Raw genomic sequence first — 18605 nt, 5'->3', positions numbered from 1 at the left:
GATCTGACTGCCAGGATGTTTCAAGATTAAAATTGACAAAACTAGATCATGGTTAAAACGATCAGATCAAGCGAAGATGCGATTATGTCTATAGTTGCAAAGATATGACCGAAAAGAGATGCGTAACCCTGCAACTTGAACACATTTACCGATATCAACTCTCTCTACTAGTAACATCATTTTGCACATATTTTTCCTCAGATTCTTTTAACCGTAAAGTTTTGTCGATTTTACTCTTGACAAATCCTAATAGTCAGAAGAAACTTGGAAACAATAGCAAATGATAGAACAACACAGATCGTTTCTGATAAAATCTAGTAGTTTTGTGCAAGTTCATCTTCAATTACGTAACCAGTTGTTATTAGAAGAGTTGTCTGTTTGTTGCAGGCTCAAGACTTGAAGAAAAGAATAGAAAGCCTTATCGAAAGAGACTACATGGAACGTGACAATGACAACACTAACATATATATTTACAAAGCTTAACTCACTCCTAGTCCAATATCTATGACAAATTGCCAGTGTCTGTCCAGATAACACATGTTTGTGATGTCATCTTCTTTTAAAGGGATACATAGTGTCCGGAAGTGATAGCATCATTGCATTTCGAAACTGGCTCTGTTTTATGCATAGCTACATTTCTTGAATACTATATGTGGTGCAAGATTGCCATTGACTGTATATAGCCGTAATAGCAATGCAGTGTTAATTTGAGTCGGTACAACTTTGGTGTTCTCAGCATTTCTGTAGTCCACCGCTTGTTTGCCTCAATTTATATTTTTTCATTATTCTGTCCAGTATAAATATCTATTATAGCATTTAAGAAAAAGATACAAGATAAGTATTAAAGATAAATTAGTCGCTGTCTTACCCTCTATAACAATAATATAAGAGTTGAAGGTGCTGACGTTATTACATCATCAGTAAGTTACTACAACAAGTGATATTTCATCTGATGCGCCAAGGTTCTCACAAATGGAAGTAAAACTTGATATTGACAAACATGCGCTGCAAAATGAGTCAAGAACTCAGTCCATGAATATAGGATAAAAAATAAAAAGGCATTGCCCTATGATGCTAGCATTGCTTCTCTAGCTGGTTTCTCCCGGGACTTTCCCTGCGTTTCTTGGACTGGTTCACCGGATGGAAGCTCCTCAGTTGGCACTTCTGGTAAGGTTACTTCTTGTTCTTCTGACTCCGCGGCCAACAACTCACTCAGCTCATCAAGTACCTGCGAAAGATTAAGAGATCATCGATGGCTAGATAAGCAGTGTCCTTGAAGCCTCGAGAGAAACATAAAAGGAGCAGCGTTGTTACAGATAGAAAACTCATACTGGTGCATAGAAAGTACTTACACATTGTAAGAACTTTCATTCAAATAATAACACATGAAGAGGATTCAGTGTTGGGCTTGCTTAAATAATTTCAGCAAAAGGGCTTAGATCAGTAAAATAAATTTTATGACTGCCTGGACAGACTGAAGAATGGAAAGCTTGCTTGCAGTGTGCATGGTCATTAAATATCGCTTCACTGGGATGGCCAGTTGATACCTGTTGGCAGTGGCTGTTCTCGTGATCCTTAAAGCCGAAAATTTGATTTACTAATGTGAAAGTTTAACGATGAATTCAACCCTGTTCTGTCTCAACAAAGCCCATATTTATCAACATGATCTGCCATACCAGGCAACTGATTTCATTTTCTGGCTGCAGGTAGGTTCCAAAAGAGATCACCTTCCATTCAGAGATTTGGAGAATATTACCTCCAAAAAATTTAGCCAATAGATAATACTAACTAGAACGACAGCAGGTGAGTGTTTAAGAAGCTGGTTCTTGGAACCAGACAGTTTTAAAAACCAAATATTTCAGCCAACCTGGTGGAAGGCACGGAGCATATGCGTGTGAAGTTTGTACAAAATCATAAAAAAATGAAGAGACCTATGATATTTATACAGAGTCACAGGACGACGCATGATAACTGCGTGCGATTTATTATAATAGATTTAACAAACTTTCAACTTGTCAAACAACTTATGAAATGGTGTCTGCCTTTCGAGAAATTTTAATGTTTGACTTTTGATTAAAAGAAATAATATATGCATACAAAATCTGTCACCTAATAATAAATGTCGTGTAAATGAGTAGATGCCTTTTGATTGCAATATGATGCGTTTGTGCAAAGAACATACAGCTATTGCCATGCTAAAATAGCCGTTTACTGAAAGTAACAATTTACTACCAAGATTAAAGAGGAGAACACAACTCTAAAACTATTTGTTTATCCGAATTAGTTTTTTAACGCTATGTTCAGTATCTACATGCCTTCTTAGGGTTGTGTATAACTGGTCAATGCTCTCTTACACGATGATAATAAATGCTGCTATTATGATACATTTTATTTGCAAAAACTGACATCATTACTTTGTGTCTTGAAACCAAACCTTAGGCTGCTCACCTCTATGTTGAAAAATTTACAATTGCTTAAGCTTACTAGCTAGCGTTTTATACCGAAAAAATAAATTCGTGTATTAACTGACAGCACTAGTAAAATCCAGGACTATAGAGCCATCCTTCAATTATTCTCTGACAAAATTCTACAAGTTATCAAAGAAATTAGTCAATGCTCGGCAGGCCAAAAGAGGCAGAACTTTGACCATTTGATCTAATAAATACAGCGCAAAGGATAAGCACAAATCGTTTGCAAATTTTATTATCATACGTACATCAGCTTCATCGTCATCCGTAAGCCCTCCAGAAAGAAGATCACTGATTTGTCTTTGATATTCAACCGCATCTGCAGTTTCATCCATTATCTTTTCGACTTCATCCAATGAAACGAGTTGCTGCATTTTTTTGAGTGACTCATTTCCCTTTTTCAAACCCTCAAGCACTTGTGACTCAATCTGGGCAAACTCGAGGTCGTGAACCTGGAGAATGAATATAGACTTAGAAAAGAGCAACAACAAATACATGTATAACAAAAATGACTTTGATAATTACTTGTAACTAACGTGGTGCCGAACCAACATTTTATTGCTGCACTATAAGTCAAAGGTCAGTTCGAAATGATGCCGAGACAACAAAGCTCAAGAGGTAAAACATTGTCTTTATAAGATTGAGCCTCAGAAGTCAATTTGTATAAATAGGGCCTTGAAACCTGTTGAAAATTCCACAATAATTCAAATGCAATTCACAAATGCTAAAAATATTCCCGCTTAAAAATGACAAATGTAAGAAAGAGTGACAACACTAAACATAAAGCACTGACCAGCTGCTCGATCGTCTCAAGTTGAGATTCTGTTTTGTCGATTAACCCTTCTTGAAATTTCTTCTTTCGTAACAAAAGCTTTGCCTTGTCTCTGTTACCTGCCAATAAAAGCCATGATACAATTGATGATACAATATCACATACAAATTAATATATTTTAAATTGAACAAAGCTTGTATTGTGTATCTTGAGCAAAGCATTATTGGAGTTGTCTTATTAAAGTGAATACTTTAAACAGCGCTTACTTTTATAACAATATATCTATGAATGTAAAGATTAATAAGTTTTATATTGCATGGTATGAATGTCACTATTATCCGACACAAATAGAAAATTTATGCTAAAAGTATTAAATATTTGTGAAATGCTTTGCACAAATATTAGATTGTTATTTTGTTACAACATTAGCCTTATGTAACAATGTTGGGCTTGTAACTTATGTGGTCACAGTTAAGACCAGTATAAATTGAAAGGTGTTTAATTTTCTCAAGAAATGGCTGCATCAATTATGAAGAATGCATTGAGTTTGGAAACACTCAACCAGTGACTAGGCCAATACTGCTATATAATGCAGAAAAAAAGACCAAATTCAAAAAGAACCGCTAAAACGTGAAGGTTTTAGTATAATGAATAAAAACGGACATACAATATTTAAGGAAAGCGTAACAAAAGAAACTGTTCATATGTACCATACCTTCGCTTAGTAGTTTTTTGGCGAATTGTCGCTCTCTTTCTAGAGACGACTGAATCTTCTTCTGATACTGCTTCAACTTATCTCTCTGTTGTTTAAGTTGCAAAACTGCTTTGTCTGCTTCTGTAACCCGTGATGGCTGCTGTTTGGTACTAGATTTTTTCCCAAAAAGATTGCCCATTCTCTCGATCCTATTCACTAAAAGACAGGAGTGATAAATTACGTTAAAAATGCTCCTTGAACCAACCAAACAATTCCTTTTACAGTGACTATTGTTATCAAATGTTAACATTTCAAAAACCTTATAGTTTATTCTAAACTATGTGAATACCTAGGGTTGCACGGGTAATAAAATAATTACCCAATAGATTTAAGTAACTTACCAGGTAAGCTAGTAGCTTAATTTCGTCTAGATTTTTACTATAATAAGAGCAGCATTTGAAGCCAGCTTAATAATCGTTACGAGTAATAATCAAGCATGCTAGTTAAAAACCAATAGTAATTTTCCAAGTGCTTCAAGTGTGATTATTTTAACCGATGGAATGAATATGTGCGCAATTATTCATCACTATGGCCAGTTGGACATGTAGTCTAAAGGTTTAGCATACCAGTATGCAGACCTAAATCCCAAGTTCATACTCAGTGCAAAGTGCAATTTTCGTGACTAAAACTCAATCACTATAACTGGACACACGAATGACAGTTAAACCAACAGACACATGAAAAATACTGAGATTTATATACAGAAACATTAACTTTTCGCTCGATCTATTTGTTCATGACCTAATTAATCAATTTTGTGGTGATTATATTTACCTAGCTGTTCTTTAATTGTTATCCTTCAGGCAACAGCTCCGAATGCACTAAACCATCTCAGTTTTACTAAATAGTGAACACCTTAATTTACCTGCAAATGGTTCAAAAACCCTTTCATCCCCCTGTTAGTTCAGAGTTTGAATGAATTTAACAAGACTATAACAGCTACTCTTAAAATATAGCTTTTCTATAAAATAGGTTCTTGCATGTACTTCAAGCTGAGCTGCAGTTACTTAGAAAACACAGTATTACAGCCATGACTAGTGTTATTTAAAAATGTTCTGATGTTGAGAGAAGATCATGGCGAGTTGCTAGTCTCATTTGGTTAATGTGTGCTTCAGCAGGATAAAAATCCTAATTTGTATTTACTACAACTTCATTCCACGTTATTTGCTCTAAGCAACATTGGAGTGTTGTACCGCGAGAATTTTATAAATAAAGCTCTTGGGTGATACTATCTTGCAGCCAGCAACATTAGGTTAAATGGTTTTTGTCCTCGGCAATACGCTTGCATCCATTTAAAGTCGTTCGTGAATTTATGATGACTTTTCAAAAGCTTTTGCTAGTGTCAATCGTCTATAGACTAGAATGATTGTGAATAACTGCTGTATTTTAGGGTCGATCTGCAGATACCAGCACACTGACACTTTTACTGTTGGTATCTTCAGGATGCAGATTTATTCTTTACACTCAACTCTTTCCCTTTTTTCTCTTCCACTTTTCAAGTTTTAAACTGCTGAATATTGAGATTTTCCAACCGACTGTGACTGGGGCTAACAAATATAGTGCCTTTTAACATCGAAAAGGTGATAGCGCAACTAATAAAACTTAACCTCGTTCTCGAAGACTTGTTGAAGACAAGCATTGAATAGTTTTAGGTAATCAAATTGACTTGGGAAAGATATTGATTGACTACATTTTTAAGACATTAATGGAATTTGGATTAATGGAAAGGCAGTGGACATTTACTTAAGTTTATTTAGTGCAAATTATTTTCCTTCTTCCTGTGCTTTATAAGAAAGGTATGGTAAAAATTGAAAAAATATTAGTCAAGTGTGTCAATAGCATGAGTACGCTAAAAACTGCTACTGAAAATAACTTGAACAAGGTAATGCTTAATGATTACACAACAAAAATATGTATGCTCTACTAGACGTGGTTGCTAAACAAAATGGTTACTATACATCGCAATCTATGTATACATTTCTCAAAGTATGTCTATATTGTATATCTGTCTGTCATTCTGGCTATAGCTATTATTACAATAATTGTAGCTGGACAACAATGCAGGCAATAGCAACATGGCAATGAGGCAGTGGCTAATAGCTTGAAAGTTACAGCTGTTTGACAAAGTTTTAAAACCTTTACAGTTGTTTTTTGATTTTCCGCTTAATTGATTTCAACTACACAAAACACTTCTCTCATGATATGTAGTTTGAAAGTTAGAATGGGAAATGTTGTTATATGTTAAATACAAATCGATTTTCTGTCCAAAGACTTTTTATTACCCGGGCAACGCTGGGTAACACATCTATATTTATATATAAGCGCCGACAGATATGACATTGAAATTCTCACCCAGATTTCCACAAAACTGAGATACAATCTACTTACATGCATAATGTCAAGATTTGGGCTACTCTGGCAACATAAAATATTTGTAGATCATAACTAAATACACCCAAACTGAGTATATGGTAAACTACTATTATAATGAATAGTGCTGCCAGTCCAATGAAAAACTGAATAGACAATTAAATGGACTTGAGCATCCCTAAATCAGCATGGTCCCGAATAATAATAATTGCAACGACATGAGTCCAATTGAAAGTTGATTAATGGCTTCAAGCAAACGATAAAACAATAGACTCCAAATGTAAACTCATTATAGCATAAACATAATTAGTGTAACAAGTTCTGCTTTTGTGTTGTTAGTTTGTTGCTTTACAGGTGAAATAGTAAGAAAAAAACCATCTTTCAGAAGACATGATTGCTTGATGTAGATTGAGGTTTTGTTTCTCCGATACGTTTCGCTTCCTAAATTCCAATTTTGACAAATGTGTCATTTATTTTTTACAGTTGTGTTTCTGTTTTCTAATAATTGATGAGATGTTCAATATAAAATCTTTTGTTTACTTCTCTCTCTTGCAGTCAGTCGAAGCGACTAAAACCGTACTATAGCTTTGTTTTGATTGCGACTCTCCAGAACAGTCTGCTGTTGTTTGCCAAAGTGTTGTCTGCCATTGTTTGCCAACTTGTTATCTGGATCAGGCCAGCACAACTCTTGTTAGCCTGATGACGTTTGAGCCAGTATGAGAGTCTGTAATCATTGTCATATTTCATAAAACAGCGTTGCGAAAAAGCCAAGTCATCCTTACCTTTTTTCTTACCAAGCACACTCTCTCAGGAGTCCGGGAATGTTGTCCAATGGGAAAAAACAGGTCAATACATGTTGCACTCCCATCCTGTTGCCGCGGCTGGCTGGATAAATCTATTTATTACTGCCTTTGAGTGCAGCCACAGGGCACCGGCTGAAGTGACCACAGGCCTTTGGCAGATATTTGTTTGCTTAGAATACTTCATATTGTAGTATGCTCTTGAAAATGTAGTAAGCTAAATGCCTCATGCGTGCTAAACAGGAATATACCGCAGAACAACAACATCTCACTGTTATGGATTCAGTTATTTGTCAGCACCCATTATTAGTAATATAACGAGGTTATGGCGAAGAGCCAATGCATTGATTCGATTTCCTTTTTCATGCCTGATAGTTCTGGACAAGAAGCTATCATGATAGATGCTTGAGGCATAGACAGACTTTGATCCTCTTCTAGCAGCACACCGAGTTTTCCTAGTTACCTGTGCGTGGCTGTCAATGATCTCATCATAGGCACACGAAAGGTCATTATGACACTCCTCCCTTCTCAAATGGGAGAGCTGGCAATTTTGCCATCGAGCTTCCAGTGTTTGCAGTCTTAACTCGCTTTGAGCAGCAATGGCAATTTCTCTGCCTTTAAGCTTGTTGATAGACCCAACAGACTTTATTCTATATGTTCTTTATTGCCTCAAGCCATGTCTGTCCAGTCTATCAAGTGCCTGTCATGCAAGTCAAGTTGCCTCAAGTAGTCATTTGGGTTGAATGCCACACTATCAACATATTCCAAGATTGCATGTCATAGAATGCTATAAGCCAAAAGCTAGGCCTTCGCAGAGACACCATAGAATGTGTTACGGCTCCAAGCATAATGCTTGCTTTTGTGCCGTTGCAGCCAATGCTTTTCACATTTTACGTAGTCGTACATTATAACTCTTGCAAACGTAATGAGTTTGTATACTCTATAGTGACACTACCCGACAGGTAGCTTGGCTGAAAAGTCTGATCACCAAAAGAAAGACACCTTCCAAGTCACAGACCACTGTTGAACAATATCTATATTCTTTTCCATTGTTTATCATCTGATAAAGCAATGTGTCAAGAGTTTATTGCCTAACTTTACATTATTGATGTAAATCATCGTAGCACTCCTAATATTACTAGAAGCTCACTAGATCGATCGTCACTTAGTACCACCCGTTTCTTTCTTCTACTGAGTAAATCCAGAAGCCATCTTATGAGCTGTGAGTCCTTAGATCGCTGCTTAAAATTACTCATTCGGAGTTGACGAAGAACTTTGCCAGTTTTTGTGTATGTCTAAAAACAGGGCAGGGGTTGTGTTAAAACCATTACATGTAACATACAATTTTGTCACGAATGATACTTTTCGAAAGCTGGACTGTCTTCTATATGGATATCAGTTTGATTTTTCTTTCATATAGTGAAAGACAATATGCTCGATCATTTCACATGCTATACTGATGAGTAATATGGGGACAATAGTTTTGGAAAGTCATGCTCACCTCCATTATATGTAGGGGTTAAACATGCCAACATTCATTATGTAGCAACAATTCAAAAGCTCAAAAGAGGCTGGAAAATCATTTGCAGGCATGCAGGTGTGATGGAGCAGTCAATCAATTTTTTCAGGCCTTCGGGTACAGCAATTTTCCATTTTCGGGGCTGCAAATAAAACTTTCACTATCTTGATTTTCAATATTTATTACGTTTTCTATTGTATGAAAGTTTTCCTCACTTTTCATTCTTTGGTTTGAATTAAATTTACATTGAAAGTAGTTGTTCAGTGTTTCAGCACGTTGTGTCAATCATCAAGTGTTTCGTGTTGATTTGGTACACCTTACTATATTTGATTTCTCTCAGACTGACTTGGAACATGACAAACATGTCGCTACGAGGTGAATGCAAAACAAAAAGCTGGCAGAAAGCTTACAAAGCTTACATAAACCATACACAAAACACTTTGAGATATACACACAAAAAATGGTTGCTCCATCATCTCTGTCAGTGGGCTTCAACTGTATTCAGACTGAGACTATCTTTTGATAGTTTGAACGTGTTTTCAATTTCTCTCTCACATACCTATTTGGGTAACAAGAATTTGTCTGTACTTCAGTCAGGTTTTTCTGTGTTTGTGTGCTATTTTCATGGCTTCTCTGTTTATCTGCTCAAACATCTTTTGATGCACATTTTAATAATTTATGCAGGTATGTACCTCATCAGTGCATTCTTGGTTTTATGTCAAAAGGCACCTGTATTTCATAAGGACTGTCCATTTTTTCTAGCTCCTTGCTAAATTTCTGCATGGCTGCTTTCTGATAAACCAGCATCTGCCTCAGAATACAGGTCAACTCTTTTTTAGTAACATTTTCTTTGTTTTATGACATACATGTAATTGTATGCTGGCTGTAGCAACACAATATTCACTGAGCCATGAAAAAATGATATCAATACCACAAACAATAGTGAGGTGCCAATAATACAAAGCAGATCTTAAATTTTGTGACGGACATCTGTTGGCTTTCAAATACCATCTAATACAGATTGTTTTCCAAAAATGAAGAAATGAAGTGTTTTTTAATCAATCTCCAGAAACTTCATATCACCTAATAGCATTTTGGTCCAGGTATCACAAATTCAACTTCTCAATAAAATCATACAGTCCTGTAAAATCCTTCAGGAAAATGTGTGGGTTGTGGTAAAAACATATCATAAATACGTTTCTTTCTTAGTATAACAATGTCCTCCATGTTGTTTACAATAGCTACCTTCACTAGACATGAGTGTTCATTTAAAGCCATAAGTGCTTTACCGCTGAAAACCTTTGTATGATTCCTGAATATATTTTTACACTTATATTTACATATTACATATATTATAATGGTACGATTGGTATAGTTTTGTTTATGCAAGTTTCCGTGAGACATACTAGCGTGTGTATCATAGATTGTAATTTAGTTAGTTTACTTTTGACTGATTTCGTGTTTGTTACATAAAGATTTAAGTATTTGTTTGCTTGTTCTTTGTGGGCTGTCTTTAAGACTTCCATTTCCCAAAAGGTTCCTGCTTTGTAAATCATTTTTTGTGATATCACATTCAACATAATCTCTTTAAAATGGCTTATATTTTCCCTTTTGGCCTACTCCTGGCTTCTGACTTCCTGGCTCATATCTATCTTGCAGAAAACTTTCTCACTCTTCTGGTTGCCCGTGTTGAATCCTTTAACAAACTCCCACTTCAAATATAACTTTAATAGTTCGTGATGTTTTATTTTGTTTGGTTTTGCTTTCAAACCGTCAGGCAGCAACAAGCTTATTTAGAAGTTTGAAGCAATGTTTTTGCGCCAACTCATTTCCCTGTTCAAAGACTATTTTGCCTTCAGAATCTGCCATACCATATAAGATAGCATTACTTTCCCTGGTCTCTGCTGTATTAATTTCATTCTGTCTTCTGGTCATCCTTTGTTTGTTTACTATTAGTGGCAGTTTGTTTCATCTCTTCTACATTCTGCCTGACAAACTGGCCAGTTTTCTTTTGGTTGTTTGGTCTTTTCAGTATGCTGTCTTAGTGTATCCGCATGTGTTTTCTGGGTTTCTTTAAGGTATACTTCGGTAAATTCAAGTTTGTCAATGGTAACACGCTGCAATGCAGTGGTCTTTTCACTTCCTTTTGTAACGACATTAAAAATCCATCAACCTGTTTGTTTTTCTAATCTCTTAATAACATTGAGGTCAGCCGTTTGTAGATCTTAGAAAATACTATGGTAACATATGTTATATATGCGTCTATGCATGTTATAGGTTCTGAGGCTAAGAATGACTCGCTAGAACCTTAACCAGGATTACGACGTCACGTGGCGTAAAAGGAAGATCCCAATATATATATTGGGACCGCAGACAAAGGGTCTTATTCAAGATTCTTCTTACTGGTAAGTGACCAGTAGGAATACAACATGGCGTCGTAGGCAAACTTGGTTTGCGGAGGATGGTATATTCAGTGAAAGTGTTGACAGTGTTTGGTGCTCGAACTGTCATGTGGACGTTCGAGAGTGGTGTAAGAAAAAGTGATAGTGTTTAGTGCTCGAATTATCATGTAGACATTCAAGAGTGGTGTAAGAAAAAGTGACAGTGTTAAGTGTTTAATATTCGAATAGTCATGTTGACATTCGAAAATGGTGTAAAAATAAGTGTTTAGTAATTGTGTTACAGGGATTAGTTACCTATTCATTTCAGGAAGAGTGAGGGTAAGTGTTTGTATACTTTTGCATGGTGATCGTGGCAGTGGCACTGATGTTTTTAACCATAGCTGCATTGAGGTTTAATGTTAGTGATTTCCCGAGGCTAGTTATTAACCCTAGTGATGTAGCTAATTCATCTAAGTCTTGGCTAACAGAATTAGGCTTATGTGTAAAACTTACGTAAGGCTGAAGGAGGTCAGGATAATTTTAGTGGTTGCATGCATTAAACTGCTTGTGCTATTGAGTGCTATAGATAAGGATGACCGTGAGGCCTTACAATTTGTAGGATTTAGTTTAGAGTCACATGATTCTACTCATGAGCATGTCATGGAACACCTAAAAAGAATTTATAGTGGGAAAGAGTCAGTGTACATTAGGACCATGAAATTAGTTACTTGTTCTCAAACATGTGATGAAAATGTAAAGGATTATATGTTAAGAGTTGAGAAACTCAGCAGAAATTTAAACTTTGGTGGCAATAATAACAGAAAAGATTTTGCTCTTGCGATAGCTGTTAATGGACTCAGAGAGCCAAAGCTACGTAGGCAATTGATGCAAGAAAGAGATTTAGATTGGGCGAGGTTATCAGATATTCTCAGAGCTAGACAACTTGATCGTGATTCAGAAGCTGTATTAAAAAATGCTAAGGCTAAAGCTAGCGGTACTAAGGTTTCAGAAGTAGCGGTCATTGTTTCTAGGCAATCTAAAAATAAAACTAGAAGCACTAGTTGTTACTCTAGTGAATATGCAGAAGGTCATAGAATTTTTCAGGAGTGTAAGGAGTATTATAATAATAGGTCTAAGATTAGGTATCCCAAGGTTGGGCGTAGATCTTCAGGTCATGAGTCTACTAGACATGAATGTAGGAGCCAACATGGAAAATCTAGTTGGTCTCCCAGAGATTTAAGTGCTGATAGACATAATTGGCGTACTAGATCTAAGGGTGAACTTTCACCTAGGAGGGATAAATGTTACAACTGTAGTAGTCGGCAGCACCGGCTTCACAATTGTCCTGCTGCTAAATGCTTTACTGGCAATAGGAAAGGCCATACTAGTATTGACTGTGCTAGGAATGGTTCTGAGGACTCTTGGAGACGAGATCTTAACAGGTACCACTATGATAGAAGTAGCAGTAGCAAAAGTGACAGGAATATAGACAAATGCTCAGATAGAAAAACAGGAACTACACATGCTCCCGCCATACTAGTGATAGTGTAAGGTTTTCTTCATCTGGTCCTAAATGACAAGATAATAAGATAGTAAGAACTTTAAAGGTAAATGGTATTGAGGTTGACTTTGTGCTTGACACAGGGGCTGAAGTTTCAGCAATTACCAACAAAACAGCCAACAGGTTAGATTTACAGTTAAGAGCGCCATAAACTGTTTTGACTGCAATAGATGGTTCTGAGTTAAAAGTAGTGGGTAAAGCAGAATTTCAGTTGAGAAGTAGATACAGATCTATGGTCACTGAAGTTCATGTTGTAAAAGGATTGAGCAAAAACTTCTTGGGCATAAATGAGTTGAGGCAGCTGAAATAATTGGCTGTTTTAAATGCATTATGTATGAATGGTTTTAAGCCAGTTACATCGTTGCCTTCTAGGCCTATTACTGCTGGTCTATGCTGGCATCTTTCAGAGGATGGCAAGTTGCAAAACTTGACAAATAAATCTGATAAAAAAGGTAAAGGTCCCAGAGATGGGAAGAACCAAGTTCTAAAATATGCTAAGCTACCTGCTATCCAGGCTAAGGTAAAGACACCTACAGACAACCAGCTGCCTGTCGGCAAAGAGACTCTTTTAGCTCCCCGCACCTCCAATCAGGGAGATGCAGAGGATGCTGTCTCGGCAATAACCTATACTAGCCCAAGAAGATTCTTCTTGGGCTAAAGGGATGGAGACACAGGAGGCCATGATAGAAGGTAAGCCAGGCTCTGAGGAGGAGCTCATGATCTACCTTTTGTATGGCCCAAATGACCCAAAAAAGTCCGTAGGAGGAGAAAATGATTTGGATGCCTAGTCGAGGCACGGAAGCAGGTAAAACAGGAGAAGGTATGTACTTGGAGCTCACAGGCTCGAGCTGAAGACAACAGGTTAGGCTAGCGAGAGCTGCTACGACCCGAAGGGTAAGTATGGGAAGAGGAAGACCCAACTCATACAGGTAAGGTCACTTTCAGTACGAGGTTGACATCTGGTCCACAGACTAGCGCTTTGCTCATGTATGTTAACCAGGCTCTCATTTAACACATTTGGGAAGCTTGCGAACTATGTTTGAACCCCATAGTTACTGTGTCTATGCTCAGGGCCCAAAAGAAAAAAAGAGGTGTGTTATATATGTGTTTATGCACGTTATAGGTTCTGAGACTACGAATGACTCGTTAGAACCTTAACCAGGATTAGGACGTCACGTGGCGTAAAAGGGAGATCCGACTATATATATATATATATATATATATATATATATATATATATATATATATATATATATATATATATATATATATATATATATATATATATATATATATTGGAACCGCAGACGAGGGCTCCTATTCAAGATTTTTCTTACTGGTATGTAATCAGTAAGAATGCAAAAACATTTAGCAAACCCATCACGTCTAATGTGCTTGCTTTTGAAGATCTCCCTCTTACCATTTACTGTCATAGTAGGCTACATATCTTCTCCTGACATAGTCGTACTTTTTACCATATTTCAATCTCATCTCCTTTTTTTCATTAGATTTTTAAAACACTGATGTTGCCATTCTTATACAGTAAACTTTAACGTATATTTAGTATAGTGAATGCTAAGTCCTATACCAAACCTCGAATTGTTATCTATATAGGTTTCCATAATGTTCCAAATATAGGCAGTGAAGAATGTATTATGCCCTTCTTAGTTATACGCAATAAGGTTAATTCTCGCAAAATGTATTTATATCATGAGCTCAAATTATGACTACCCGAACAAGCTGACGTCGAACCAAATCAAAGTTTCGATCTTTAGGTCAATGGGGGTATCCAAATTATTTCTGGAAGTCCCATTTGCGTGATGATAGACTGCGTACCAAAATAACTTTTTATTCTGTTTGGCTATGGTTTTTAAGCCAAATTTTTTAGCGAGTCAATTTCGAGCATAATATTATTCGGTTCTAAGCAGTTCCTAGATGAAATATACCCATGTAGCTGTAATAAATACATGCTAGCCTAAACGTCAATGAAAGCTAACGCCAAACTCGTATTCAAATAAACTACCATCGGCAGCAGAAAATTGTATTACACACTGTATGCGCTAATAAACGTTTGACCAACTTCAATTATTGCACATTATTGGAAGCATTTGGATCTGGACAAGTTGGGTGTTAGTTCTAGTCGGCAGTCTTTCTAGTGTGCACTCGTTCCAATACCTCTAACAGATAGTTACGTGTAACATACGTGAGTTGAAACAACCGAAAAGACCAAAGCTGCTTATTTTACAAAACTTTTAACGAATGTGACAAATAATATACATTAAATATAAATAACAGATATAAGACAGGGATGTCAATTCCCATCTCTACTTAAATATTGAGTTGATTAATGATCTCAATTGGGAAAAACATGAATAAAGTTTTTTTTCTAAAGCATCCAAACTTCTTGGAATGCTTAAAAAAGTTTTAAAATACGCCCATCAAGGGTCTGATTGTTCACTGCAAAAGTATTTTAATTCTAAGAGGGAGACAGGCTTTATTAATAGCTAAACGCTTATCTTTTTATTAAAGAATCAAACACAAGCAGTTTTAAACAAGCAGATTAACAATGTCACCAGTTGGCAAACGAGTACCAATTAATTTAAAACAGTTCAACTTTTGGAACAATTTTTTTTATAAACGTAAGACTGCAGCAACTCTCAACGCACATTACAATAGTTCTAAGTCCCTATATATAATATATGGAAAAAAATGAACGGGAAACCAGGGATATTATACGCATTTGGCTTAGTTTATTTACTTCTGAATGTTCCAGCTTTTCCATTCTTACAGCCTCAGTAGTTTTTCAAGTGAACTAAAACATAAATTGCACAAGTTTTGACAAATAGCAAACTGTGTTCATCTACGATGGCTGGTACACATAGGATGTTTAGTCCGCCCTTAATCGTTCTTCGTCATTCTTGTAGAGTCAATATTTTAGTGAGAGGGTTAATGATGTGAAAAACATGGATTTTTTTACGGGGTTGGAATCTTATTAAGATTTTTCCAAATCTCATCAAAGGTTGCAGTTCACAACACTGCCTAGTCATTTGACAAGTCTAGATCAAATAGCTGATAGCTTTGATTATCACATTTTTTCTTAATCGTAAGACTATAGGCAAACAATGTTTTTAACTCATTTTAATAAAAACTATGTTATATAATATACAAATGTTTGTACGTTTGTTTTTACAAATGTACAAACACTTGTTTTTATGAAGTGCACAAGCAACTTTTTTGTGTACTTTTATTACCCTGACTTATCTTGTCATAATGAAAACAGTGGTATCTTCAATGCCTGAATCTTTCTGATTTCTTACTTGATAGTTGATTGCATAATAATGTATATTGAATACAATACATTCAATATTTTTATTTGCGCTTCAAAAGTATAAACTATTTGCTACCCAAATATTCCTCAACTCCGCAATTGATGATCGGTTTGGTTTATTTTAGATTCATTACAATTTGTTCACATTATAACATGGGGCCTTTGGCAGATGGCCATCTGGAAGCAACCACCTTTTTTGCTTCCTCCCATGACAATGATCAGTGTGGGTCTAACGGTTTACCTCTCACTCCCAACTCTATCAGAATCATAGGCAGGTTCCAACTGCTGACTGTTATTGAACACCCTAACCTTTGCTCCTACATTGACCTAACTAGAGCCAAGCGAGGTAAGTTTTCCACTAGCTTGGTTATCTTGAGATTCCTTTTAACTAACCAGTATGTTTTAGTAACATTATTAATAGTTTTATTTCAATATGTTGTCATAAAGTTTCCTCAATCAATTATTGTGGAAATGAAAAAGTGATCTTTAGTAGGTATCGGATATATAGCTGATAATCTAACACGACTTGTTGAAAAAAAGGTGTTGGTCAATGTAAATGCAGTGTGAATAGTGCATTTATTTAATCTTTTATTAATCTAGAGGATTTTTGATTATAATAGTAATTTCGCTCTGAAAATTTGTGAAAATGATTGTTCTTGAAGAATTTTGTAGATTTTTTCTAAAATTGCTTGATAAACTAAACACTAGCAATTATGTTATAAATACTCAATATTCATTTTACTTTTAGCATCATATACTCATCACCTACTTATCGCCTACTCATCACCTACTCATCACCTACTCATCACCTACTCATCACCTACTCATCACCTACTCATCACCTACTCATCACCTACTCATCACCTACTCATCACCTACTCATCACCTACTCATCACCTACTCATCACCTACTCATCACCTACTCATCACCTACTCATCACCTACTCATCACCTACTCATCACCTACTCATCACGTACTCATCACGTACTCATCACGTACTCATCACGTACTCATCACGTACTCATCACGTACTCATCACGTACTCATCACGTACTCATCACGTACTCATCACGTACTCATCACGTACTCATCACGTACTCATCACGTACTCATCACGTACTCATCACGTACTCATCACGTACTCATCACGTACTCATCACGTACTCATCACGTACTCATCACGTACTCATCACGTACTCATCACGTACTCATCACGTACTCATCACGTACTCATCACGTACTCATCACGTACTCATCACGTACTCATCACGTACTCATCACCTACTCATCACCTACTCATCACCTACTCATCACCTACTCATGATTTTTTCATCATGTACTCATCATATACTCATCACATACTCTTCACCTACTCATCACCTACTCATCACCTACTCATCACCTACTCATCACTTACTCATCACCTACTCATCACGTACTCATCACATACTCATCACGTACTCATCATATACTCATTATATACTTGAGACAAAAACTATGCCTAGGTTTCAATTAGTTTGGTCAAATGGCAATATAAAAAGTGAATCTGCTGTGTTACTTGCTTCATGCATGGGAGCACGAAGCAAATAACAAAATTAATTCATTTTTTGTTATTTGTTTCACATAACAAAAAGTAAATTTATTTTTATTATTTTTGTTATTTTTAATATTTATGTTATCATTAAGTATGTGGATTTTGTTACACGTACTTGAGTCATGAAGTACGTGGAGTTGTAGGCTCCACGTACTCCATGACTTAAGTACGTGGAGCCTACAACTCCGCGTACTTGTGAAGTTGTACGCAATGTAGTACGATGAGTAGGAATAAACGCTATAATTTGCGATGGATACAGTTTATATTATCTTAATATTTTATGGTTTGTTTTTAATTTTTATTAGCTATTTTACTTACAAAACTGTAATGCTTTGAGAAATGTCTGATGGCGTGTGTTAGAAATTACTTTATATGTTGGGACAAGTACTCATTCAAATTTCATTTCATATATTTATTTGTAAACCTATTTAATTGTAAGTCGGTGTTTGACTGTGATTGATAGAAGCCGATAAAGTCGATTTAGTGTACCACGATGCTTTTTATTGTACAGTGTTATCTACAAGTAAGTTATACAACATCTTTGATTGACTGTGTATTTGCAGAGCAGATTATTGTGGTGAGCGAGGGTCATTCTGACAAGTTGTCTCTGCATATTTCTCATAGTTTCCCAGACAGGTATTCTCAACAGACCTTTCTTTCACACTGTCCATGTAACATAAGTTGATACTGTACGCTATAACCAAAATCAAGCTTAGAAAGTTATGTGTACAGCTCAAAATTGAAAGCTAAAGTTCACATAAAGTGAGAAGAAATTAGTTTTAGGTGGCTTAGTTGAATCGTCAGCTGTTGTAACATTTTAGTGCGATAAGTTTGGTTAGAGGTTGAACGTGCCGATGGTCTCTTACTAAATCCATAGTTTCTCTTGTTTCTAATCAAATTATATCAACCATTTCTCGATCATATGGCCTGCGATGCCTAAAGGTGCCTCGCAGGCTATACCATATGGTTATATGGTCATACCATATGATATCATATGCTATCATATGCTATCATATGGTTATACCATATGATTAGTATCGGTCTCCCAGACACGTAT

The 18605-nt window shown here is 36.1% G+C and overlaps 3 protein-coding genes across 5 annotated transcripts in view; 2 read left to right on the top strand and 1 right to left on the bottom strand.

Annotated features, from left to right (window-relative positions):
• The window catches only part of LOC137406557 (cullin-4B-like), a 31091-nt gene extending 30187 nt beyond the window's left edge, over positions 1-904 (top strand). Inside the window, exon 16 of the mRNA XM_068093153.1 lies at positions 388-904. Coding sequence (XP_067949254.1) covers positions 388-483 — 96 coding nt within the window. The 3' untranslated portion in view covers positions 484-904. The remainder of the gene's footprint in view (positions 1-387) is intronic.
• On the bottom strand, positions 531-14445 carry LOC137406558 (charged multivesicular body protein 6-like). Of its 3 annotated transcripts, none has more exons than XM_068093154.1 (5): positions 14357-14445; positions 3956-4150; positions 3262-3359; positions 2717-2920; positions 531-1228 (listed from the first exon to the last, which is right to left on the bottom strand). In XM_068093154.1, exons 2-5 carry the CDS (start codon positions 4131-4133, stop codon positions 1067-1069), a joined length of 642 nt encoding a protein of 213 aa, XP_067949255.1. In that variant the 5' UTR covers positions 4134-4150; positions 14357-14445; the 3' UTR covers positions 531-1066. The 3 variants fall into 3 exon arrangements, with proteins under 3 accessions (XP_067949255.1, XP_067949256.1, XP_067949257.1); XM_068093155.1 differs by having other exon boundaries at positions 14219-14359; XM_068093156.1 differs by lacking the exon at positions 14357-14445 and adding an exon at positions 4769-5006.
• Positions 14446-16083: 1638 nt separating this feature from the next.
• Positions 16084-18605, top strand: part of LOC137405709 (TBC domain-containing protein kinase-like protein) — a 28216-nt gene continuing 25694 nt past the window's right edge. Inside the window, exons 1-2 of the mRNA XM_068092068.1 lie at positions 16084-16299; positions 18112-18184. Coding sequence (XP_067948169.1) covers positions 16107-16299; positions 18112-18184 — 266 coding nt within the window. The 5' untranslated portion in view covers positions 16084-16106. The remainder of the gene's footprint in view (positions 16300-18111; positions 18185-18605) is intronic.

This window comes from Watersipora subatra, chromosome 10 (genome assembly GCF_963576615.1).
Source record: "Watersipora subatra chromosome 10, tzWatSuba1.1, whole genome shotgun sequence".
In the NCBI taxonomy this organism is placed as follows: domain Eukaryota; kingdom Metazoa; phylum Bryozoa; class Gymnolaemata; order Cheilostomatida; family Watersiporidae; genus Watersipora; species Watersipora subatra.
Note: the sequence above shows the minus strand (reverse complement) of the source record. Positions and strands in the feature narration are given on the sequence as shown.

Excerpts from the sequence above, each read along its gene's own strand:
- LOC137406558 (XM_068093154.1), bottom strand. The coding sequence starts at position 4,133 with ATGGGCAATCTTTTTGGGAAAAAATCTAGTACCAAACAGCAGCCATCA. Across the intron at positions 3,360-3,955 it reads CAAAAAACTACTAAGCGAAG|GTAACAGAGACAAGGCAAAG; the intron begins GTATGGTACATA and ends TTTTATTGGCAG. Across the intron at positions 2,921-3,261 it reads TTGAGACGATCGAGCAGCTG|GTTCACGACCTCGAGTTTGC; the intron begins GTCAGTGCTTTA and ends TTCATTCTCCAG.